General features: G+C 35.2%; 1 protein-coding gene across 1 annotated transcript; it reads left to right on the forward strand.

The window, feature by feature from the left end:
• The first annotated feature begins 5,007 nt into the window (after positions 1-5,007).
• LOC128558623 (steroid 17-alpha-hydroxylase/17,20 lyase-like) lies at positions 5,008-26,663 on the forward strand. Its single transcript, XM_053548481.1, has 11 exons — positions 5,008-5,124; positions 11,072-11,231; positions 11,536-11,613; positions 13,639-13,737; positions 15,779-15,872; positions 16,123-16,278; positions 16,804-17,018; positions 17,862-17,990; positions 23,464-23,568; positions 24,266-24,400; positions 24,809-26,663. The coding sequence occupies exons 2-11, from the start codon at positions 11,081-11,083 to the stop codon at positions 25,153-25,155; spliced, it is 1,509 nt and encodes a 502-aa protein (XP_053404456.1). The 5' UTR covers positions 5,008-5,124; positions 11,072-11,080; the 3' UTR covers positions 25,156-26,663.
• The last annotated feature ends 1,302 nt before the right edge of the window (positions 26,664-27,965 follow it).

Below are 27,965 nucleotides of genomic sequence, written 5' to 3' on the forward strand. Positions count from 1 at the left end.
AAGTATAGGGTATTTATAGTGACCAATTTAAGAAATTGTCTTGGTAATAATGGTTCTTATGGTTCTTATTGTTAATATTGATCGTGTAACAGTAGACTTCCCGTTCCTCTAAACCCCTTTCCCCGCTTAAATATTTTCCAGGACATATATAGACCCATGGGGTATAAGTTTTCGTTAAAAATTTCTTCTACTACACCACCTTAAGTTATTCCCCCACTATGTAGAACACGCCTGCATTGAACGTATGTTTTGCACATAATGTACACACAAACATGTATATAAAATCTTGAAATCTCAGTTATTTCATGTTCTTTCCTTGCAAAGTTTCAATACGATATGTGATAAAACATCTCTTCTTTTACATATGAAAATCAAGGGTATATCTGTAACACTAGGATAATACTATGCTAAAATATTATCACATGTATGATTTTCAAATTGAACAGATGAAGTATCTGTTTTGGTAATATGTTCAACTCTTACAGTTAATTCTAATTCCTTTTTGGATTTTGACGTCATATCGACAAAATTATATGCAAGATAGAGTTTTTTCCCAGGTTTTCATTAAAAAGAGGTAGATCCAAGGTGCCCCTCCGATCATTATTTGAGGCAACACTGCTTGGAAACTGGACAGAACACCGACCTTCCCGTAGATCAGCTGGACGGCTTCCTCACATAAAACACTTCTACACCCAAAGGCTGTTTCAAAACCGCAAAGGCGATGGGACAAGTGATTTAAAGACAGCGGCCTTAAATACTCGGCCACGGAGGTTTCCTTCTCTGCAGCTAAATGAATATAGTTCACAACTGCTACATGTAATCATATGGTAATTCAATGTAATGTCATAATTGTTATATAACATTGTATTGTTCAAACTATATGAGCATTTTACAAGAAAAAATTGTAAACTAATCATATTAGATACTCTATCATGTTTCCGTCAACTCATTATCTCTTAGATAACAAATTCAAAGGTATTATTCTAAAAACATCCTCGCTTCTATTCCGGACAATAGAGGTTTTAAGTAAATTAAGTCGAGCAAGTTGCACTGTTCCTCTATAAAATTTTAGTTGATTTATTTTTCTTTGTACAGAAATAGTTTTCAGCCTTCAATTTTTATTCTGGATTTCTTGTTTAATGTGAATGCACTTTTATTTTAGAAAATAAGATGCATCCGTGCGTACGTTCGTATGCCCAGCCGTACGCTCGTGATTAAAAAGAATAGTTTTAATCGCAATAAACTGGTTATTGAACTTTGATTCCAGGTTTAAAAATTAAAACTCAGATCTGTAAACATGAATGGCTCAAAATCTAGTATTTAGTCAACGGATCGATCCATTATGGCCAGCTTTTCAACTTAACCTCTATAAGCCGTGTCGTATATATTCACAACGAATTAGTCAGCACACGAATATCAAAGCACGAGAAATGTTTTACCTTCGTTTTGATTTGTTTGCTGCAAGTTTTATTTTTCCATTGCTAGGATCGTTGGATGTCTGTGGTCTGTCGTCCGTCCGTACGTCTTTCACAATTTCTTTAACTTGAAGAACATCTCCGAAACTACTACGCCAACAGAAATGTCTTTTGGGTAATCCCCTTTTTCAAATCTAGGTCTACCATATATAATTCCGCTTTTCATGCCAACCAAATTGAAAACAAGTTTTTAAAAAATCTTTTCAGAAACTCTGGTCTAATTTTTAAAACAATTTCAAAGAAATGTTCCTTGGATGGTCCTCCAGCAAATTCCTTAAAGTCATTATGCTCCAATAAAAATATGGCCGCCAGGTTATGTGACTAGTTTTCCTTATTTCGTATATAGAACATATTGAAAATCTCTGAAACTGTTGGCCAGATTTGGATATAGTTTCACATCAATTCAATTTGGGTGACACTCCACTAAATTCCTTCAAATCATTTGATTTCGTTCGAAAACATGGCCGCCAAAGGCTCAGTGCTAGTTTTCCATAAATTTATAGTTGTTTGGAAAACTTTGAAAAACGCCGACACAAAATCGGTGCTAGGCAATGAAAAATTTCAGTCCCCATTGGCCTGCGCGAAAACACGAATTGTGTCGTGTTGCTATTTTCGTCATGTGGCGTTGTCGCGCGCGCCTAACCGAGTCGGAAATTACACCAAGGCGACATAACAAAATGTCTTAAATCAGCCACCATAATTTTGGTTGTTTTAATAATGTTGATATTTATTACGGGATATAACTTTTGTATTATAGACCACTTGAAAATATTGGTGAATTTTAATGAGTGCTAGTTCAATAATTTCGGACAGAGAGACATTCCATTGTTTTATACAGTATATAACCCAAACGCACCGACCCATTTTAGGTCACAAAATATATCGTATTTGTGTAGTCGAAGTATTCAGCTCTGTTTAAATTTGCTTTCAACACTGAAAGGTAATGCATCTCAAAATGTTGCTTGTTTAATTTACTAAATCCTTTGTGTAAATGTTTGGTGAAATGAATATCTCACTTTTTTAAATTTATAATATTCATATATTTTTCGGAGACAGACTTATTATTGTTATTAAACATGTAAGTTAGAAGAACATGTTTTACCATCATTAAAAAAATAGACAATTGACATGATAGGACTATATACTGTTTTTACAGAAAGTAATGTCATTCATTTTCTTGTTGTGACTATCGCTGTTTTTTACAATCATGCAAAAGCACTAGCGTATCGCCGAGCAGGGAGTTAGATCCCCTCAAAATATGCCAGGCACACGTCTTTTCTTTGCAATTAAAAACTAAAGGGCTTGTCAAATTTTCATTTTGCTTCGCTCGCACATCATTAGTGATTATAATTAATACTAGTATTTGTTTTGGACTTTGTTCGTTTCGCCAGCACATGCTTCTTATATAAATACTAGGGCGAAAATAATGGCATTAAACGTAATTCCTCTTCAGCATTCGTTTAGCTTAGCTAATAGTCTAATATTTAGTTTATTTTTATATATAATTTCATATATAGCCGTTGACTTTTTATCCTGTTTAATAATGGCTGTATCATCATTACATTCGACAGAAAGAGAAGGTCACCATGTCATAACTATGAAAGGAAGTATTAACATAAAATAAAAGAGACTATGATTGTCAAAAGTAAGACCTGTTACCACTTTATCATTCAAAAGCTACAGTGGCATTGAAAGCTTAAAGATATTCAAATAATAATAACATCACAACCATCTATAGAATAATTATCCAAGTAGCAAAAGAAAACTTTCTGCTAACGAAATATAATCGTTATTCAAGGGAATGAATATTCTTAAGGAAATGAAATATAAAAAGCATGATATTTTCTTCTCGCTTCACTCGAGCGTCCACATTTAATATGATTTATGGAAGGTGCGAGGAGGCGCGGGTGACCTGAACAAAGCAGTCACATCTCCTTCAGGCTAGATCGCACAAAAAAAACAACAACAAAATTTTAAACTACCAAAATTTCTCACTCTCCCCACCACCGAGAAAAACAAAATCCTGGATCCGTCCCTGTAAAGAAAGTATAACAGAAATGGATTGCGTATTGTCATGCAGGTCCGCATTGTGCAACAGCATCAAAAAGTGTGTAAATAATAGAAGTATGCACTATAGATAGAAACCTTTAATCGATACAAACATGACCTAGATCAAACACTTGTAAGTTATTTTACCTGTACATGCTGTAGTTGCTCAGTGACGAAAATGACCACTGACCAGTACGGATAGTGGACATAACACGGATTTTACCTGTAGCAGGTATGACGTTTTGGTGTATAATTCTGTATTTATCATGTTTAATTTAACCTGTTTAAAGCTACCATGTTAAAGGGCCATGTCTCTAGAAGAGCACCATACTTTCAAATTATCAAAGATATCGACAATGAAAAATCATGTAATATATTGCTATAGGCTTATTTAAAGGTACAAATTAACACATTCAATTATTTGTATAGGCTGTGTATTATAAATTCGCTGTGAAAGTTTTCTGTATAGTTGTTATTTTATTTATTAACATTTATGCCATACAACTGCATTTAGGCCTCACCAAATTAAAAAGTTGTTCATCGGATTTGCCGCTCGTGTATTTTCAGAAACACACACAAAAAAATATTTTTTGTTTTTGGCTTGCGCTCGCCCCATTGAAAAAAATCAAGCCAAAATGTTTTGGTGCGCTACGTAGTCCAAATAATTGTACTCGAGAGTTGAATATCGTTATATTTTTTGACTTGTCGATATCCGCCTCCGAGACCTCTAGACAACGTAAAAGATCAAAATGTAAAATCGGTCTACCCGAGGTCTCATTATTTAGACTAGTGCGCTACGTAAAAAAATAATTCCAGTCCCAGATTGTTCTTAATGGACTTTAAACACAATAAATTCATACGCTACAGTGCTTTAAGGTATAGCGGATTTTAGGGTATAGAGGACAGATTGATAAATTTTATCTTTAGACTTGAATTATTGTATAAATTTTCATATCATTCTTTTACTGGCATGCAAACAGACATTCTGACATACATTTTAAATATTTGCTTGTTGTGTTATTTTTCATATGTCATCAAATGTAAAATAAAGCTATCCCCTATAGACTAAATCAGTGCATATGTAAAAAACGTCAGTGAATGAAAAGTATTTGATAGAAATTTAAAAAGCTGAATGTTTTTGAAAAGAGAATACATTATTATTCTGATTTAAAGTAAGGAAATCTTGGAAAGTTTGTTAAGATGTGGATTTTAAACTAAAAATGGAAAAAATGACCAAAGCTATCCTGTACACCTAAATGAGTGCATATGTAAACAACGGCATGGAGAGAAAAAACACATCAATTTCTATTAAAAGCTGAATGTTTTAAGAAGAATTAGATGTTTTCTGTCTGATACACTGAAAAAAAAAACTACTATTTTCATTTCTTTGAATTGGAATGCAGAAAAAATTAGTTAGCTATCCGCTATACCCTAAAGCACTGTATTCATAGTTGCATACAAGTTATTTCCCCTTGATGCAGTTACGCCATTTTCTTCAAATGTTTACCAAATTGTGTTCCAACAAAAAATCGGATTTATTTCATTGAAAATCGAATGAAAAAAACTAATTTATTTGATAACATCAGTCTACATTATTTTGGTAATCAGTCTACATTATTTTGGTAATTATTTTCGTAAGGGTAAATATTGATGCATGCCACTTTTCTGTTTTCCAGTCCAAATTATCAGCATTTGCATACGAAAGTGGGTGGGGTAAGGAATTGACATTGTGAGTTGTGTTGAGACTAGTTTAGTTTTTCAAGTTTTCAAATCCTCGGGTAGAATAATGTTAATCCACGTGGGGGGTATGGGGGTCACCCCAGAAAATTTTGTGTTACTACAACTCATTTTGGTGCATTCTGGTGCATTTCAGAGTGTAAAACATAGTGGTATTTTCAGTGATTAATAAGCATCATTTACATGTACAAGAAAAGATACTGGGTCATAAAAATCCTATGGAGTTTATTTACTGAATGACAATTAAAAGTTCATCAATTTTAAGTTGCTAAAAATGTTCATTTACTATTTATTGTACATGAAACAACACAATTTTAGCACTGCACACAGATCTATTTGTACTTTAAAGTTTATGTCTTCTATTCCTGCGGAGTTTATTTGCTGAAAACTTATCCATTTTAAGTTTTTGAAAATGTCAACTGTTTGTTGTACATACATGTAAAACAACACAATCTGAGACTGTCATCCAGGGAAACGCTGGTTTCCATTTTGGATCAATGCCCGATTTCCTTTGGCCATTTGGCGTGGCTGGGGGGGGGGGGGGGGTGATTCTGAAATTGTGACTGGGGCCTCCGTGGCCGAGTGGCTAAGGTCGCTGGCTCCAAATCACTTGCCCCTCATCGATGTGGGTTCGAGCCTCACTCTGGGCGTTGAATTCTTCATGTGAGGAAGCCATCCAGCTGGCTTACAGAAGGTTGGTGGTTCTACCAAAGTGTCCGTTCGTGATGAAATAATGCACAGAGGGTATTTCAAACTTTTCTCTACAAGTACTATTTTGAAAGCGACGACAGAAAACATTAATTCTTGCATTGTCTTTTCGATATTCCGCCCGAGAAAACACATTTCATACATGTGAAAAACATTAATATTACAGCGATAATTGTTCAAAAGTATTTTACCGTGTTGCACGATTTGTGTCTTTTGTGACTTAATTACTTACATTGCCTTTCCTTGATTGCGAAAAATATTCGGACGATAATTGTTGAATCATCTGTCATTATATCTAATGACATGTACAGTGAAACACCGCTCGCTCGAGCATCGATGACTCGAGTACCGGGCTCGCTCAAGCAATTCATGTGGTCCTGGCCAATTTCCTTCTATTTCCTATGTGAAATTACCATGGCTGGGTCGAGCATCGATAACTCGATGGCTCGAGCATGACAGCTGGTCCCTGTGTATTAATTTACTATTTGCTTCTTCTGGCAAACTCGAGCAGAGGTGTCAAATCTTTTCACATCTTCGGTGGTCAGAATGTATTGGTTAATTAAATATTTTCACACGCCGTGAGAATTGTGTGGTGTATTCCACGAATATCCTAAATGTTTGTTTGTCGGTATATTTGATCTGATTAATGAGATTAACTATTGATATAAGGTTGAAGAAAAGTTCTATTGATCAGATATCGATCTTCTCGATCCCGCAGAAAAGAAGTTTTAAGAAATCAATAATTGATTGTTATGAAATCTTAGTATTTTAATCAGCAGTTGTTTGCATGCAAATGAAGGAAATGATAATTATAGATTTTTCATAAAACTGAGACGATAATTTTGATATGCACCTGTTGATAAATGAAAATAAAAAGTCCTAGTTGTTTCTTCATATGTGCCATTTACAAATTACGTATTGAAACGTCTATCATAGATAACGTTTTAAATGTCAGGATTATGTTATTATTACGCATCACCGTTTACTCTGCAAATGATGCCGATGACAACTGGTAAAACATAATTCTATTTTCTACTTATGTTGGTCAATGTTCGGGTCGCTCGAAACCATGGATAACTCGAGCATTTTGCTCATCCCCTTGCGACCTCGAGCGAGCGGTGTTTTACTGTATAATCTTAAAACTTACGAAGTCACGTTCATGTACACATCACAAGATACCGCCTGTCAAAGGATTTAAAGGCAGAGCTACGATGAAATTTACGTCACACGTTCCACACATAGGAAGCTGTCATTGGTTTATCGGTTATCTTAACTGGCATCGCTTTACCTAAACTATCGGGTAAGCACGTGGAAGCTTTTCGAATACACTATCGGATTAATCGGGTTGTTATGACATGTCGCTTTGGCAGTTAAGGGATGACGGGGGAAATAAGGGATGTCGAATATACAACTCAAAGACTGAAGGCATGTCGCACGCGACAGGCGATAATAGCCTGGTGAGAACCCTGGATAAATCTGAAAATTTAAAGTTATAACAAGAGCTGTCAGTAACACAGCACACTCAGATTTTCTAAGTACTTGACTCTGAATTAGAGCATTGCCAGTAAAAGGGACATAATAGTCTAAAGCTTTGAAAGAAACGGAGCTATTAGACGTTATATAAAACTTAAACAAAACTATTCTTAGAAGGTAAAAAGGGACACAAATCTGTCAAAATTTAGAGTTGCGGGGATTGTTTCTCCTGGTGTAGACTTTGATAGTAAATAACTACTTTAACTTTCAAGTCAAAATCTTTAATAGTAACAGAGATATTTGATCAAAAACTTCGAAAAGTCGAGCTAAAAATGCTACATTTTCGTAGCAGTAAATATTCAAGTCACATTAATACTTTTTTCGGTGTGTGTATGTCCGAGTGCCAACTGTGCCATAGATATTATCTATGTCATGATTATGTTTTAAGGTTATGCATTGTTGTATATTACATATTTTCAACAGCATTTTCAAAAAAATGTATTATTTGATTACACTGTGCTGTATGCCAATGTTATTTATTATATTACCTTTCGAGTTTGCCTTGTTGTGCATCTGCAGGTCAAATTTTCTCAATCCCAGGTGAATTATTTTTAATGTAAATGGGCTGTACATTCTATTTTAAGGTTTTTATTAGTCAATCGAGAGCCAAATCAAGACAAATATATTTCTTCACTCTTCACTCACTCCTGATCTTCTCAAAAACCAAAATAAAAAAAAACAAAAATAAATTATTTTTAGCTCATCTGATTTTTTGAAAAAAAAAGATGAGTTATTGTCATCACTTGATCGGTGTCGGCGTCGGCGTTGCCTGGTTAAGTTTTATGTTTAGGTCGGCTTTTCTCCTAAACTATCAAAGCTATGGCTTTGAAACTTGGAACACTTGTTCACCATCATTTATATAAGCTGACTCTGTACAGCAAGAAACATAACTCCATCCTCCATTTTGCAAGATTTATGGCCCCTTTTGGACTTAGAAAATATCAGATTTCTTGGTTAAGTTTTATGTTTGGGTCAACTTTTCTCCTAAACTATCAAAGCTATTGCTTTGAAACTTGCAACACTAGTTCACCATCATAAGCTGACCCTGTACATTAAGAAACATAACTCCATCCTACTTTTTGCAAGAATTATTGCCCCTTTTGGACTTGCAAAATCAGTTTTCTTGGTTAAGTTTTATGTTTAAATCATCTTTTCTCCTAAACTATCAAAGCTATTGCTTTAAAACTTCCAACGCTTGTTCACCATCATAAGCTGAGCCTGTACAGCAAGAAACATAACTCCATCCTGCTTTTTGCAAGAATTATTGCCCCTTTTGGACTTAGAAAATCAGTTTTCTTGGTCGAGTATTATGTTTAAGTCAGCTTTTCTCATAAACTATCAAAGCTATTGCTTTAAAACTTGCAACTGTTTTTCACCATCATAAGCAGATGCTGTACATCAAGAAACATAACTCTATCCTGCTTTTTGCAAGAATGATGACCCTTTTTAGACTTAGAAAATCAGAGGTATACAAAAAAATCAGATGAGCAATAGCACCCGCAAGGCGGTGCTCTTGTTTTTGCTTGCCGCCTCAATTTTTTCAGAAAAAAAAAATCTGATGAACAACTTTTCAGTTTGATGTGGCCTTAATAATATATCGGATCAGTAATTTGTTCTGTATATATTATCTAATTTCTGAAAAATCAGCTATTGCCAGACTTGATTTATTTATAGTCACAATATTTTAACTACTCTCAGCATGTAGTGTTTGTACCATTCATACATTAAAATTAAACACTTGAAACACTTTCAAAGAAACACATGTAATTAAGGGTTTAAGATATAAAATGTGTAAAAAGATTAAAAAAATATTTTACCATGGTGCAGCCTGCACCGGATACAGTATTTTCTATGTTCATGCTCGGATTGTTGAAAAAATTTCCTTTCCAACCATCATGACCATACTCCTATTTATGTGGTTAACTATTAGGTGAAACTTAGTCCTTCGCTGAGCAACTTTTTGATTCTTTTAACAGGGTAAAAAACTAAATGTGCACCATGGAGTTAGGAAAGTTGTTGGGTGTATCTTTACTTAACAATAAAAACTTCTTATGTTTTATCTGTAAGACTAGTGGGAAATTTGATCGCGTTCAGCACGATTGTAAAAAAAAAAACGTCGACTAAAACAGTCTTTGAAACGATGAATTACTTACTGCCAGCATATCCAAGTATTTCATCGCCAGTATGGACAGTTTTAACGCTCTTTCGAATGACAGAACAGAACAAAAGAGAAGCGAATTACTCTCCCTGGCAGCTTTCTACACTTAAAATCACCCCAAAATGCAATATTAATGTAATATTTAAACTAACTTTGTCATGACAGATTCTACTTTGCAATCACTACAAGATGAAAATGCTGCAAAAATGTCGTGCATAAATCTGTCGTGTGATTTCGGTAAAATATGACAATGAAATTAATGACAAATGTACGACACAGCCATTTGAATTCGTCATTAAGCAACTAGTATGGTTTTCTGCATGTATTTTACTATAAAATTTAGCGTGTCTAAACATTTAAATGTCGGTTGCACATAGCTCATGTAGTTCAGTAATACGTTATTGAGACTATAGCAGTTATATAAATTGTATAGATCATAATTAATGTAATTATAAATATAGTGCAAATGAGTCCGGCAACAACATTTTAATGACATTAACGACAGCCCTCACCAGAATCGAACTTGCAGTACTTGTGTAGGGTCAGAGTCTATCACTGTGCCATCATGTAATTGATTGATCTTGTAAGTTATTTATAAAAAACAATTTTTCAACAAGATATAACTATTGACGGAGAGTCCTATCTAAATACTTAGGACAAAAACCGAACAAGCAACACATATATATATATATATATATAGAGAGAGAGATAGATATAATTACAGCTTTTAAATTACTAATATAAGAAAACACAATGAAATTGGAGTGATCAGTTAATAGTAGGATCAATACGCCATCGACCTATACTGATTTTGAGATAGAACCTCAGACTTTCAAAGATCTTGAGATAGAACCTCAGACTTTCAAAGATCAGAGAAACCTATTAAATAAAGTCTAAAAGTATTTGTAAGTCCTTAAAATAACCAAACGTTTATTTTAAAAAATGTGAGTGTTAAGAAACTGAACTGTAATCGCAAAGAATGACAACTCTTGTCCATGTGTAGGTATCTGTCAGGTTCTTAAAAAGTTAAATTCGCTTGACTGTTTTGACACAATAATGAAGACGATTGTTGAATTTATTTTAGCTCTATTGTTACGACAACTTCTAGCTTATTTGAACCACTCTCGAGTCCATTTCCTGGAAAAGCCAGTACTGATGTCATGTGGGGAGTAGTTGTGACCCTAGTGGGGCTCGAACCCACGGTCCCTGGGTCGGGCGGCCGTGTATGGTTAAACACTTGCTGCTTCACAGATATAGATGTTTTGTCAACATGGTCAAGAAAGTAACTTTCAGCAATACGATCGTAAAGTTGATTAATATAAATGAGTCTACAATCTTTTCAGCTTAGTGTTCAAATTGTATTTGTGAATGTTTTTCGACAAATTGATAACAATTATTTTTCCTATATCAGGATACCAGCATGATTCAGGAATTCCTGTTGTCCGGCTCTGTCGCCGTAACATGTCTTGTTGCCTTGGTTACTGGCCTTGTTGTGTACTGGTTGATACAAAAATGGAAGTACAAGTTCCCACCTGGGCCGTCTGGGCTCCCCCTCCTTGGAAACGCCTTACGTAAGTAACATTTGTGATCCTTGATGCCAACATGCCGATAGGTATATTTTTCTATATATGGTGTTAATTGTTTGACTTTTTTACCTTTGAGTCTGCATGGGAAAATTGCACAAAGCTTATTGCAATGAGTTTATCAAATTTCACCTAGAAGTTACCTCATATTTTCATGTTTACTTTCTTGCAGATCCATTTTGTATTAACAGTATTTGTCTGTACGACGACAAGTTTTAACTTGACGATTTTACCATGTTTGATTTACATAGATGTGTTCTATATTATGTACATATTCATTATTATAATGTAGAGATGGATTCGAAGAAGCTGCATGAACAAGTGTTTGAGTGGTCAAAGAAGTATGGACCAGTGATCACAGTTAGACTAGGTATTGTTAAACTTACAGTCACCAGTATTTGACCAATGTATATGCAGTTAAGTTTGACTTTAATATTTGTGCTATCATGTTTTTAACCAGTATCATTGATACCGAATTTGAAGCTAGTATATGTCCACTTCAGTTTGATCAGTTTCACTCCTGCTTATTGCATACAAGTGATCATCGATTATCAGAACGGCAGCTGATTTTTAACTTATTGAAATTTACGTTTTATGTGACTGCTTAGTGAGAATGGATAATTTCGTGGGACGGGACAGATGGGTGTGAGAAAGTTAATTGTTAATCGTTGTGATCATGGGTTGAAACCTTGTTTGTACCGAGGTTGGGGACGGGATCTTGGTTGCTTCTTATCAAGGCAAAATACATGTATGTAAATAATTTGTATTTGCGGAAAGATAAATACACTTAACGAACCATCTAACTTTTCTCTCGAGTTTTAATCAATATATTTCGATTGCTTACTTTTGTAATTTCGCACATATGTAGAAAGATATGTTGAAAAAAGCACACATGAAAATTTCATTAAAAACGAGTGATGCCATGATATCTATTTACAAGTAATCTACGGCCTACATCCAATTTTAATGTCTACAGTTTACAAACCAATGCTGGTTAAAACTGGCAATACTGGTCGATTCAGTACTATGGTCACTCTTGGGTAGTCAATACTGGTTTATTCAACACTATTACATAATGTATATTCACAGACTAGCACAGACTGTAATAGTAATATAAAAATAAAAAAGCAATTTGAATAGTTTAAAACTTTGTTCTTTAAAAGTGTGGTGGTCAGTACTGGTCAATTCAGTTTTGGTCCTTGGCAATGTCACATGGTCAGGCTCCATTTTGGACAATATACTTAGACTGATCAATACTAGTTTAATCAAATTGAATGTTTTTTTTATCTTCTTACAGTAGCCTTTATTTTAAATTAAAGATTTTATTACTGTAAATTACACTCATTGAAATGGACAGTACTGGTTAATTCAAATTTAGGTCCTACGCAATACCCCTGTAGTGGTCAATACTGGTCAGTTGAATACTTTGATTGCATTAACTTATTTTTAAAATAAAGTTACCATGTTCAAGCAGTGGGATTATTGATCATGACAGCTAATTAGTGATTAGATAAACAGGCCAGCAACATATCTATTGTATATTGTAAGACAATATGATAATTGCTATCAAAACACAAGTAAACCACTTCCATGAAAGGGTCCAGGTGTTCACAAGAAATTTTTTATTAAATTAATAAATAATTTATTTATACCAGTAAAAATAATTAGATTTATTACTTGTTAATCAAACACTGTTGCTACCGTTTATGAAATACTTTCTACAAATTAAATTTAGTTAAATTAACAGTTTTTCCACGTATTGTGACAATTTTTTGTAGAAAAATAATATATTTTGTTATCTAATCTAACAGAAAATGTTCATTGACCAGTATTGACCAATTGAGCACTTCTGGCCAATTTCAGAGTACTGATTAGGTTGATTTAACTACCTGAATAATAATGCCTACATTCAACTTAATCAAGCCCCAAACGCTTTTAAACAGTCATGATTTAATTGTTCATAAACTGCAAAATATCTTAACAGTCAGTATTGACTAATTGACCAGTACTGACCAATCGACCAGTATTGACCGGTATTGACCACTTCAGGGAGTATTGACCGGGGCGGTTTTAACCGGTTAAAAAAAACGCCCAACATTGTTACAAACGAGTGGATTTCAATAAGTAAGGAAGTTTGCCCGAAACAAAATAACTTCTTTATTTGTCATACTTCTAGAAAAAAACTAAATTTCATTCGATATTTGACCATATATGTAAGTGAAAATCCTCTACACCTCTGAATACTTTGATATGGCATTTGTTCCTTTGATAATGACTACTTTTGAATATTTTTTAATTGGTTGAGGTCATAATCGATGTTCTTGCACAACTGGATTTTATAGAAATTTTAATAAGTCATTAACAATTTACTGACTGACATTTATATCTCTTACAGGTACCATGCCGCTGGTATTTGTCAACACAATAGATACAGCCATGGAGGTTTTGGTTAAAAAATCAACCGATTTCGCTTCAAGAATGATAACTCCCACTGGTAAGTGTCAAATGATAGCGTGATTGGTTACTAGTTAGCTCCCCTGTCGAAAATTCGTTTTCATTTTATACCGCTTGTTTCAGTGCAATTTTGATGCTTTGATCTCTCTCTAGTCCAATTACAGCTGTACTGTTGTCATATGAGGTGTAGTTGTGACCCCAATGGGGCCTGAACACATGGTCTAGGGGCTGCTTGACACCCATGAACTAAACACGACCACCTTTTAAGTCTGTCTGTCTGTTAGCTTGTGTATGCGATAGAGGCTGTATTTTTCAACTGATCTTCATGAATCTTGGTCAGAATGATTGCCTTGATGAAATCTAGGCCGAGTTCGAAAAGGGGTCATCTGGGGTCAAAAACTAGGTCACTAGGTCAAATCAAAGAAAAACCTTGTGTATGCGATAGAGGCTGTATTTTTCAATTAATCTTCATGAATTTTGGTCTGAATGATTACCTTGATGAAATCTAGGAGTGTATATCAAAATCCCCTCCACTGAAAAATGACTGGGTGTTACAAAATCCCCTTCACACATTTGCAGGGGGTATCATAATCCCCTCTGTGATTAACATTATAGATATATAATTACCAGTACTCCAAATTATATTATGTTTGGTAAAGGCATTATATTTACGTGCTTTTTGCAATAGACTTTTAAGTTGTATATAGTTGTATTTGAACTTGATGAAAGAAGTAAAAATCACAGAGGGGATTATGATACCCCCTGCAAAAGTATGAAGGGGATTTTGTAACACCCTGTCATTTTTCAGTGTAGGGGATTTTGATCAAGGGGATTTTGATTGTCTCCCGAAATCTAGGCCGAGTTCGAAAAGGGGTCATCTGGGGTCAAAAACTAGGTCACTAGGTCAAATCAAAGAAAAACCTTGTGTATGCGATAGAGGCTGTATTTTCCAATTACCGGTAATCTTCATGAATTTTGGTCAGAATGATTACCTTGATAAAATCTAGGCTGAGTTCGAAAAGGGGTCAGCTGGGATCAGAAAGTAGGTCACTAGGTCAGATCAAAGGAAAACCTTGTGTATGCCATAGAGGCTGTATTTTTCAATTAATCTTCATGAATTTTGGTCAGAATGATTGCCTTGATGAAATCTAGGTCGAGTTTGAATATGGGTCATTTGGGTTCAGAAAGTAGGTCACTAGGCTAGATCAAAGAAAAAGCTTGTATATGCGATAGAAGCTGTATTTTTCAACTAATCTTCATGAATTTTGGTCAGAATGATATCCTTGATGAAATCTAGGCCGATTTGGAAAAAGGGTAATCTAGGATCAAAAATTAGGTCACTAGGTTAAATCAAAGAAAAACCTTGTGTATGCGATAGAGGCTGTATTTTTCATTTGATCTTCATGAAATTTGGTCAGAATAATTGCATTGATGAAATATAGGTCAAGTATAAATATAGGTTATCTGGGATCAAAAATTAGGTCACTAGGTCAAATCAAAGAAAAACCTTGTGTATGCCATAGAGGCTATATTTTTCAATTGATCTTTCTGAAATTAAGTCAGAAAGATCACATTGATGAAATCTAAGTCAAATTTGAATATGGGTCATCTTGGGTCAAAAAGTAGGTCACTAGGTCCAATCAAACAAAAACCTTGTGTATGCGATAGAGGCTGTATTTTTCAATTGATCTTCATGAAATTTGGTCAGTTTGGTTCGAATATGGGTCATCTGGGGTCAAATACTAGATCACTAGGTCAAATCACAGAAAATACTCACTTATACTCAAGATTTTAGCTACAATTTTAATGATAATTGGTCAGAATATTTATTTCCATGAAATCACTAGGTCAGACATGTTTACACTGTTATTTTGTGTTATGGTGTGTTTCTCAGGTGAGCGACCTAAAGCCATCTTGGCCCTCTTGTTTATATATTTCATACTAACTGTATTAGGAATGTTCTTTGATTTTTTTACTGAAGATTGTTGAATTAAGTAACACATTATATTATTTTAAGATTTTGGTTTTGCTTGAGTGATATCTATAACAATCAGATAATGTTCATTTTTACACCTTTTTAGTTGATGTGTTCACGTATGGTGGTAAAGATATAGCCTTTAGCAATTATGGTCCAACTTGGAAACTACACAGAAAAATTGCATCAAAGGCATTGCGGTAAAAACACTACTTAACATCTTCCTGAAAGAAAACGACAACATATCTATTCAAATATCTTTTTGAAAGAACTTAGTAAATCCTTGTAAAATGACATTTTATTTGAAAAGGTTGATTTTGAGATTCCCCATAAATTTCCTCCACTCGTCTGTTCGGAAAAAATATGTACTTGGAACTTAAGTTATCGACTATTAATTGAATGTACAATTTCATGATGTCATGTTATATTTGAGTTTGTCTTTCTATGCAGGTATTACTTGCAAGGAGACGCATTGGAGCACAGAATACACGATGCAGTGGAAATGGCTTTTGTTGAAATTGACAAAGTTTCTGGACAATTTGATCCAGCAGATTATATCAATTTTATTGTTGTTAACATTCTTACGGGACTTTGTTTCGGAGGAAAGTAAGGGAAACATGTTTTTGACATAGAGAAATAAAAACTTTTTTTTAAAATGTTTACGATAGAAAACAGCCTTTTATGTTTAATACCATTACAGTATCGACTGTTTTTGCGAGTAAGCTTCACCCAGCACTTATAAAGACGTAACAGTTAGGATTTCCTCCAAAGTTTAAGCATTAGTTCCGTCAGACTTGCAGCTTAACGGAATTCAGTTTAAAGGCTTTACTTGAATGCAAGTTCTAAAGAATGACCGGTGTACACACTTGAGTTTATATTGAACTCGGTTATCTCAAAGTGAAACACTCGGCCATTTTGGAATTCTCAAGACAGTGCATATTTTGACATACTATATTTATGTTATTTTTTGTGCTACGGGCATGTTGAGATAAAAATGTTGACATGAACTTGTCATATTTTGTCAATGAAAAAGTAATAATAAAATTATGTAATTTGATTTCTAGGGATTGTCACACTGAAGTCAAAAATTTTGATTTGAAATAAGAACTAGTGGCTATTTTGCAATTTTAGATATGACTTCAAGGATAAAGAAGTGAGTTATATTTTGGAATCAGAAGATACCTTCAATGAGAAGCTCGGGGGAGGAACATGGGAAGATATATTTCCACCATTGAGATACGTGTATAAAACAGCACTTTTTAAGGAGGTGGAGGCATTTACTGATCAGGTTTTAGAGCGCTTTATAAAGAAAAAGTTCAAAGAAGCAGAATCTACATTTAACAAAGGTATGTTAACTTTATACTTGACTTTTGACAAAAAATGAAATTTGGTTTAAACTAACTTGTTGAGGTCTATTGCGAAACAAGTTTTACAGCTCACACTATTGACACATCATTCCTGGTGTTATCTATTACCGCGATGATATGAGAGAAGAGAAGCGTTTCCCTTTAAGCGTTGAGTTCAAAACAAAGGTAATACTGTTATCATACTCTTTTGTATGATGAGATCAGGGCTCGAAGCGGATGCTACACCAAAAGTCTTTCGAGATGGAAATGGAAAGAAACATGGATGGTTTCTTTTTGTAATTGAACACGAGACCAAAGATGTGTGTTTGTCATGGCTAGAGTCTTTGTCATATTTTGTTCGTCTGTCGGTGTCTGTGTAGCTCTTTTTGTCTCTAGCAGTCCATATTTTAACTATTTAATGATTAAAATCACAAAAACACGTACTCGCACGCAGTCTGGTCACGCACATGCAGTCACTCACGCATTTGGTATTATCAGTTTATTTCTTGGATACATTGCAATGTTGCACATTGATAACAGTCATTTTGTATGCAGTAATATGCAATCTAATTATTCTTTTGTCAAATATTTGGATTGTTTTCCTAAAACAATTTTTTTCTGTTTTTTTTCCTAAAACAATCTTTTTTCTGTTTTAACTGCACTATAAATAAATTATGGATCTCTTGTATATATCCAAAAATGTGTCGTTTTGACTAAAAACCAAACAAATAATCAGTCTTATAAATATAAATCAAAGAAACACAAGCAGCACGAATTGGCATTGCTTCCATCCTTGTTTACATAACTTATTGCTATACGCTAATTTTGTATTGGTATTTTCAGAAAATATTCGGCACTTCACAGATAACCTGATTCTTGCTAGAACTGAAGCAGAAGAAGAGGAAGGGAGTGAAGCTGCCAATGGTCTAGATGAAGAACATCTTGTTCAAACCCTTGCTGATATATTCTTTGGTAAGGCGAAAGAGATATGAAGATATTTTGTTGAAAGTACAATGTGTATTTCTGAAATAATATTTGGCCCAATGACATGTGCAGTTTGATTCTTTGCAAAATAAGATGCCTCTTCTTGAAAACCATTTTGCCAGTCCAGTTTGAAAATTGGTAATTTTTGGGCAAGTCGGAAGTGGTGTACATATCTATCATTTGGAAGATCCAGTGTCGAGGACTGATTTATTATGCAACCAGTACAACATGTCAAACACATACATATTCTTTTGCAAGTCCAGTTTGCCTAACAGATGAATATCTTCTATGTCAAATGTGTTTTACTGATATATTTTAGCAAATTCATGGCAAGGTTATTTTTCCAAATTCCTATATTCCTTTACACGTCAATACCCAAAATAAAAAAAATATATGAGCCGTGCCATGAGAAAACCAACATAGTGGGTTTGCGACCAGCATGGATCCAGACCAGCCTGCGCATCCGTGCAGTCTGGTCAGGATCCATGCTGTTCGCTTTCAAAGCCAATTGCAATTATAGAAACTGTTAGCAAACAGCATGGATCCTGACCAGACTGCGCGGATGCGCAGGCTGGTCTGGATCCTTGCTGGTTGCAAACCCACTATGTTGTTAGCTCACCTGTCACATAGTGACAAGGTGAGCTTTTGTGATCACGCAGAGTCCGTCGTCCGTCGTCCGTGCGTCCGTCCGTGCGTCCGTGCGTAAACTTTTCCTTGTGACATCTCTAGAGGTCACATTTTTTGTGGGATCTTTATGAAAGTTGGTCAGAATGTTCATCTTGATGATATCTAGGTCAAGTTCGAAACTGGGTCATGTGCCATCAAAAACTAGGTCAGTAGGTCTAAAAATAGAAAAACCTTGTGACCTCTCTAGAGGCCATGTATTTCATAAGATCTTCATGAAAATTGGTCAGAATGTTCACCTTGATGATATCTAGGTCAAGTTCGAAACTGGGTCACGTGCCTTCAAAAACTAGGTCAGTAGGTCTAAAAATAGAAAAACCTTGTGACCTCTCTAGAGGCCATATATTTCACAAGATCTTCATGAAAATTGGTCAGAACGTTCACCTTGATGATATCTAGGTCAAGTTCGAAACTGGGTCACGTGCCTTCAAAAACTAGGTCAGTAGGTCAAATAATAGAAAAACCTTGTGACCTCTCTAAAGGCCATATTTTTCATGAGATCTTCATGAAAATTGGTCAGAGTGTTCACCTTGATGATATCTAGGTCAAGTTCGAAAGTGGGTCACGTGCCTTCAAAAACTAGGTCAGTAGGTCAAATAATAGAATAACCTTGGGACCTCTCTAGAGGCTATATTTTTCATGGGATCTGTATGAAAGTTGGTCTGAATGTTCATCTTGGTGATATCTAGGTCAAGTTCGAAAGTGGGTCACGTGCCATCAAAAACTAGGTCAGTAGGTCAAATAATAGAAAAACCTTGTGACCTCTCTAAAGGCCATATTTTTTATGGGATCTGTATGAAAGTTGGTCTGAATGTTCATCTTGATGATGTCTAGATCAAATTCGAAACAGGATCATGTGCGGTCAAAAACTAGGTCAGTAGGTCTAAAAATAGAAAAACCTTGTGACATCTCTAGAGGCCATATTTGTGAATGGATCTTCATGAAAATTGGTCAGAATGTTCATCTTGATGATATCTAGGTCAAGTTCGAAACTGGGTCACGTGCCATCAAAAACTAGGACAGTAGGTCTAAAAATAGAAAAACCTTGTGACCTCTCTAGAGGCCATATATTTCATGAGATCTTCATGAAAATTGGTCAGAATGTTTACCTTGATGATATCTAGGTCAAGTTCGAAAGTGGGTCACGTGCCTTCAAAAACTAGGTCAGTAGGTCAAATAATAGAATAACCTTGGGACCTCTCTAGAGGCTATATTTTTCATGGGATCTGTATGAAAGTTGGTCTGAATGTTCATCTTGATGATATCTAGGTCAAGTTCGAAAGTGGGTCACGTGCCATCAAAAAATAGGTCAGTAGGTCAAATAATGAAAAAACGTTGTGACCTCTCTAGAGGCCATATTTTTCATGGGATCTGTATGAAAGCTGGTCTGAATGTTTATCAACTGGGTCATGTGGAAATAGGTGAGCGATTCAGGACCATCATGGTCCTCTTGTTTTTCTCATGGCACAGCTCAATTTTATTATCATAAGGCCAAATTTATGCAGTAGTGCTAATACATCTATTTTCTCTAGCAAGTACAATGTATCTTATTGATACCTTCCTTTTCAAGTCCATATATTTTAGGCCGTCCAATTTTTCCAGCAGTTGTTCTTTCTTACATTCATTGGCAACTCCAGTGTGTCATATTGACATTGCCAGTTCTAACGTGTCTTATTGATATAATTCACGTTCAGTATGGGCATACTGATATTCTTTTTAATTCCAATACGGAATAGGGGGAAGTTCTTTTGAAGTCGAGTGTAGCATACTGATATATTCTTTATAAGTCCAATGCAGCATAGTGGTACGTTCTTTGGAAGTCTAATGTAGTATACTGATATATTCTTTGTAAGTCAATACGGCATAGTGGTAAATGAGTGGTAGATGTATTCCTTTCAAGCCCAGTGAAATTTAGTGCATGAATATCAATTTTCTTGCATATCCAGTATCCTGTACGGTAATAGGAACTGTTTTACAGCTGTAAAACGTCTGATAAAGACCTGTACTTTGAAATTACTGCTGTAAAAGACCTGTAAATGAAAATTATGACCGGAAATGCAGTTGAAATTTACAGGTTTAAAACATACAGGTCTCAAAAATACATTTATGAAAATTACAGTTGAAAGTTACAGCTGTACAATTGTCATGTCTCAGAATCACAGCTGTATGTTTTTGGAGGGAAGCACAATTTACATAGGACCATTTTGATATACAAATGTTTTCCTTTGCAAGTCCAACATGACATACTGATATATATTCCATGATCAAGCGACATTTTCCTACATAAGATTAGTGTGTTTTGTTTCTACTGATATAATCTTTAGACAGCCCAGCTAAGTAGTAATATATTCTTTAGTATGTCAAGTGCCCCTATATAATGTTTTATAGGTTAAGCCATATGCTTTATTGATGTAGTATTTTGTAATTATGTTTAAATTATATCCTCGGATAAGCTTGTCTGTTTTTGGCAAGATGGTGTCTTATTTATATTTTCTTTTGTAAGCCTTGGCGACTTGTCTTACAGATATATTTCTGGTGATGCTTTTGTCGCAGTGATTCATTATTTGTTATTACCAAGTTGTCTTATTTATAGGCTTATGTCATAGGTAATGTATTCATTTGTAAGTTAGTGTCTTCCTGATATATTGTTTTGTTACCTGTGTAATGATATATTCATTCAAATTGATACATGAAAGTTTGTGCGTATGATATGTCCAATGTGTCACACTGATATGCGCGACAAATGTTTACACTTTTCCCAGTAAGAAGAGAACTTAATTTTTCGTTATTAAAGAATGATAGCTGCTGGCTGAGGGCAACGTATTTACTTTGAAACTTGTCCACGCTTATTTGTTGTTTAACCGAAAGGTTTTGTACTATTAATTTTGCTCTATGTAACAAAAAAGTTAAGTATATGAACGTTCGGAATACCTACTGTGAAACTTAGGCCAGCTTTTTTTATTAGCTCACCTATGGCCGTCGTCCGTTGTCGTCAACAATTTGACTGTTAACACCCTAGAGGTCACAATTTTAGACTAATCTTAATGAAACTTAGTCAGAGTATTACCCTCAATAAAATCTTGGACGAGTTTGATATTGGGTCATCTGGGGTCAAAAACTAGGTCACCAGGTCAAATCAAAGGAAGAGCTTGTTAACACTCTAGAGGTCACAATTTTGACCCAATCTTAATGAAACTTGGTCAGAATGTTACCCTCAATAAAATCTAGGACGAGTTTGATATTGGGTCATCTGGGGTCAAAAACTAGGTCACCAGGTCAAATCAGAGGAAAAGTTTGTTAACACTCTAGAGGTCACAATTTTGGCCCAATCTTAATGAAACTTGGTCAGAATGTTACCCTCAATAAAATCTTGGACGAGTTCGATATTGGGTCATCTGTGTCAAAAACTAGGTCACCGGGTCAAATCAAAGGAAAAGCTTGTTAACACTCTAGAGGTCACAATTTTGACCCAATCTTAATGAAACTTGGTCAGAATGTTACCGTCAATAAAATCTTGGACGAGTTTGATATGGGTCATCTGGGATCAAAAACTAGGTCACCAGGTCAAATCAAAGGAAAAGCTTCTTAACACTCTAGAGGTCACAATTTTGACCCAATCTTAATGAAACTTGGTCAAAATGTTACCCTCAATAAAATCTTGGATTAGTTCGATATTGGGTCATCTGGGGTCAAAAACTAGGTCACCAGGTCAAATCAAAGGAAAAGCTTGTTAACACTAGAGGTCACAATTTTGGCCCAATCTTAATGAAACTTGGTCAGAATGTTACCCTCAATAAAATCTTGGATGAGTTCGATATTGGGTCATCTGTGGTCAAAAACTGTCACCGGGTCAAATCAAAGGAAAAGCTTGTTAACACTGTAGAGGTCAAAATTTTGACCCAAACTTAATGAAACTTGGTCAGAATATTACTCAGTAATATCTTGGACGAGTTCGATATTGGGTCATCTAGGGTTAAAAACTAAGTCACCAGGTCAAATCAAAGGAAAAGCTTTTTCACACTCTTGAGGTCACAATTTTGGCCCAATCTTAATGAAACTTGGTCAGAATGTTACCCTCAATAAAATCTTGGACGAGTTCGATATTGGGTCATCTGGGTTCAAAAACTAGGTCACCAGGTCAAATCAGAGGAAAAGAATGTTTACACTGTAGAGGCCATATTTATGCCTGTATCTTCATGAAACTTGGTCAGAATTTTAATCATGATGATCTCGAAGGTCAGTTTGAATATGGGTCATCTGGGGTCAAAAACTAGGTCATCAGGTCAAATCAAAGGAAAAGTTAGTTAACACTCTAGAGGCCACATTTATGGCCATGTCTTAATGAAACTTGGTCAGAATGTTAATCTTGATGATCTATAGGGCAAGTTCAAATCTGGGTCACCGGGCCAAATCGAAGGAAAAGCTTGTTAACACTCTAGAGGCCATATTTATGACTGTATCTTCATGAAACTTAGTCAGAATGTTAATCTTGATGATCTTTATGTCAGGTTCAAATCTGGGTCATATGGGATCAAAAGCTAGGTCACCGGGTCAAATCAAAGGAAAGACTTGTTAACACCCTAGAGGCGGTGTTTATGACCATATCTTCATGAAACTATCTTGATGATCTTTAGGTCAATAGGTCAGATGAGCGATACAGGGCCTTCATGGCCCTCTTGACATATATCAGCAGTTTTTCTGTCTGAAATTTAGCTTGTAGCAGCCCAAATCATACTCTGATAATTATTATTCCAATGATTGTCCTTGCATGTTCTAGCTGGAATAGATACCTCAAGATTCACGCTCAGGTTTGCCCTGTTACACATGGTGGCGTTCCAAGACATACAAGAAAAGGTCCAGGAAGAGATTGATAACGTGGTCGGTAAGTGATTTATTATCAACGATATTGATAAAATAGAAAATAATTGTTTAAATAAAACAATAAGGAACTGAGAAATACCAATAGGAAACAGAGTCCATGCAATCTCCCCCTTTGAATGATTATACTTATATAGGTTGTACCTGGATCCTGTTTTTAGTTCGGCCATAATACGGTTACTCTTGTCAAGTGTATTCATGTATAGCTGACATGTCTGTATAAATCAGGACAATATATTTGATGTGGATTTAAGACCATTAGCGTTTGAGTCAAGTATAAAATGAAAGAAAATGTTCCTTGATGTCATGGCAGAAATAAATCAATTCAAAGCGGCAGTGCTGTAATTTTTTTTCAATTATAAGAATCGGTTTTTACAGTGACACAGCAATAGATTCTTGAGCTGTCGTATCGGCAATTGGGATCCGGCTTCTGGTCAGTACGAAAGATTGTGGATCAGCTATAAGGCAATTGTATCAAATTCATTAAACACCTGATATTTTATGCTGATTTGTTTTTTCCTGACGCTCTTTTTAGGCGGGACTGTCAAAATAATGCTTTGTTGGACAAGGTGCGTTTGATATTTCCGAGTCTTCATTTATGATTGCCAAGAAATTAGTATTTGTCACAACCATTTACACAACTCGTGGTCTTTGTGTAAAACGCTCTTGCAAGAAACTCACAAATCTCTTTTTTGCTTTAGGTAGAGGCAGATTACCGGGAATTGCAGATCGACCAAATTTGGGTTACACAGAAGCTGTTTTACACGAAAGCATGCGTTTAGCAAGCGTTGCTCCGACAGGACTTTTTCACATGACGTCACGTGATACTGAAGTTTGTAAGTGTGATTCGAAACTGCGAACCCTTGTTAATATACGAAACTTTTTTCCAGTTTACGCACATGAGCTATCATCTTAATGCTAGTCATATTTTGTTTTCCTTTGAATATTCATAATTATCTTAAAATCAGTAGGATCAAACTTGACTGACCTTTATACGTTTATAAAAGTAAGGTTATGAGATGTTTTCCGTGAGATGAATTGACAGAAGACAGCGTGAGTTCATTTGTCTTCCATCTTTGAGTCGTGTTGTATGGGAAAATCGTCAGTTACTTGCGTTGAACAAGTTTGTACTTGTTGTATTCCAATCAGAAACAAAGTTTTAGCGATTACTGTTACAGTAACAAAATGCATGCATTTTTAAATTGTTTGACAATACTGACTTATTTATATTTTGTATTTTTAAGCTGGTTACAGAATCCCTAAAGGAACGAATGTAGTCATCAATCATTGGGGATTGCACCACGATCCTGACGCCTGGGATGAAGTGGACAGATTTATCCCTGAAAGATATCTAGAGGAGAATGGAAAGCTCGGGCCAAAGCCAAAGAACTGGTTACCGTTCTCGGCCGGAACAAGGGTGTGTCTCGGTGAATTTGTAGCAAAGCCTGAACTGCATTTGATCTTTGCGAGTCTGATGCAACGCTACAAATGGAAAATGGTATCTGGACTGTGCCCCGATATCACACCTGCCGGAAATGCGTTTGCACTGGGCAGTAAACCCTACAAAGTCGTTGTTGAAAAGCGTATTTAAGATTATATCAGTTACTAGATTCAAATGGCCTGTTTAAGTTTCAGGAGATACCAGGGTATTGCAGAAGTTGTGTATTATTGGCACTTTAGCGTGAAATAATGTTGATACAAATGAAACTTTTTGTTAAACGGCAATGGTAATGAGTACAACGAAACCTATGCTTGTATGAGGGCTGACGAGTGCTTGTAACCACGCAAAGAATGCCAGTGCCGTTTAATGAATGTTTATAATTACCTAGACACAGTAACGTTAGTAGATTGTTTTGGTATAAAATTAACATATTTTTATTGGGTTGACTCAGGGTAAAATGACGTCAGAAATGACGTAGCTCATCACTTGGCTGTCGTATAACCAGTTGTTGCGTCATCCTCCTGTTATTGGCATTGATTACATAATTTTGTTACAGCGATATAGCTACTAAAAGTAAGTAATCTCGAGAAAAGAAATTTCATTTCGTATTAGTGTTAGCGTCAACGTTTCAGCATGAATTATTTGTTGATTGCATGTGCGGCAGCACGAAGTAAAATAATTCGCTTTTTCCGGTTCTCTGTTTCGTTATGTTGCGTTGTTAGTTTTGCTTTGTCAAAACGAAATGTCTTATATTTGCCACCATAGATTTTTGCATAAAATGTGTATAATGAGAGTTTCTTTTTCTAGTTTTATTGTACATGTAAAATTGTTTTGCTATATTTTAACTCTTACCCTGCTAAATTTCTATAATGGGACTTGTCCGTCTTCCAGTTTGGACAGTACCAGTAACTGTTAAAAAGGGTGTTTACCAAAATTATACTGCCTGAATAGCGAAATGTGCTAATCATGATCGGAAACTGCGGGTGTGCAGCTGATCATGACCTACACTAGTCGCTGAGGCAGAATCAATCATGTCCAGCATGGTAAGGGCTTAGTTTAACGTTTTAATTAGTCGTTGTATTTTGAGTGCATGCATAAAATGATGGTGATAATAAAATACATAATATACTTTTATTTAGTATCTAATTTCTTATGACAATACAATTAAAGTGTTTCAGTATGGTCTGTATACAGATTGCATTAAACAAATCCAGAATTGTTCTCTTTTTAAAGGGACTGAACTGAATCGTGTTAAGAAAATATCGCACAGAGATGAAAACTGAACGCTCGTCAGTTTTCTCAGATTATGATGTATTTGTTTTGAAAGTTGAAGCTTGTCTGCAAAGTTTTTCTATAATAGCTCAACTTATGTCGGAATATTTAGATACATGTATAAGCAATATATCCCACACTATTGTTCGACAAGTCAAACCTGTTGAGTGAATTGTTGGTTTACACTGGCAGGTTATTTAAAGGTTATATTAAAACAACAATTAATTACTGTTTGTTATTTCTCATATTTTCATACATTTGAAAAGATAGAAGTATGTGTGATACAACAACTGAAATACAGTAGTAAGAAGCGAGTGAAAACTAATTTCTAAATAGATTACTACTTCGGAGGCTCTAAGAGTTAATGTAACTTGTAGAGGTAATATCAGTGTGAATTTTGTTCTGTTTGTATCGTGTAGACGTATTGTAATAAAGGCTACAGCATTCGCCACACATGTGTTTTGTCCTCCGTCTGGTCATCACACACGGACGGACAAATCGAGTCAACGCAGAGACGACTTGCTTGATGGGCAATGTACAATCATAGACGCACCTGCAGTGTTGTTGCCTTGTTTTTCACCCTTGCCTTGAGATGAATTTACTACCGCCGTATTTGCTTACGCCTAGCTATGCTCGATAACGTAACCCACAACTTAGTTGCTATTCCAATAGAATTCTGTTTATTTCCAAATAAAAATGCACGTCGTCTGTCTCACTCTATATGTCCCTCAGAAAATCCAAACAAGCTCGGATCTTTATAGGTTTTCATTTTCCCTCGAACTTTTAACAACTGGAATTCACTCCCTGAGAATATTTGTTTCTCTTGAAGCAAATCAGCCAAGCGTTCTGTCAAACTGAAAATAAATGTGTTCCCTTAGAAACCAGATATCTTTTGACATATTTTGATACAATCTAACAATCTACGTCGACTCTTTCATGCTTATCTCTTTTTCTGTCAAGTGACGCACGTCAAAGTCTGTACTCCAATGTGTTTTGACAAATCGGAAGACAGACGGCCACATGTTACCACAGAGAGAGATAGATAAACAGATATTAGGCAGTCAAAAATCTCTAGACATTTTACAGAAGAATCTTAAAACATTTTATTTCAGAACTTTTATTCATTGTTTTGACACCAAAAGAATTAGGTATCGTGTTTTGTCGGTTATAGTTTAATGCTTCCCGTTTGATGATGTTTTGGTTTGTGTATTATTTGGTTAAGTAGTATTTATATATTCAATGTATTTGTAAATATCTATGTATCGTAATGACCTTTTCTACATTTTAAAATTTATTGCACAAGGTCATTGAATAACTGGTCGTTTTATCAAATAAACTATTTTCAGTTTCAGCGGGTTATTTTGTGTATTATCGTTTCCCGGACATAATGCTATCCAAGCACTAGAAAGGCCAACATATAAGTCGAACACATTTGCTAGTCAAGTCATGCATGGCACTATTTATACTATTTACACATTATAATGTAATATACCCGGGCAATATCGTCCTACCACAACATGTAGATAATATGCGAATTTCTTCCACTGTAGAGTTCCGGATTATTTTCAAAAGAATAACTGTCAAAAAAGGTAAAAACTATAAACTTATTTGGAACTTGAAACTTTTTTAGTTGTATTAAAGAAAAAATACTTTCTACTCGGATATGGATAAGAGACCGCAATCTTCAG

This window comes from Mercenaria mercenaria, chromosome 7 (genome assembly GCF_021730395.1).
Source record: "Mercenaria mercenaria strain notata chromosome 7, MADL_Memer_1, whole genome shotgun sequence".
In the NCBI taxonomy this organism is placed as follows: domain Eukaryota; kingdom Metazoa; phylum Mollusca; class Bivalvia; order Venerida; family Veneridae; genus Mercenaria; species Mercenaria mercenaria.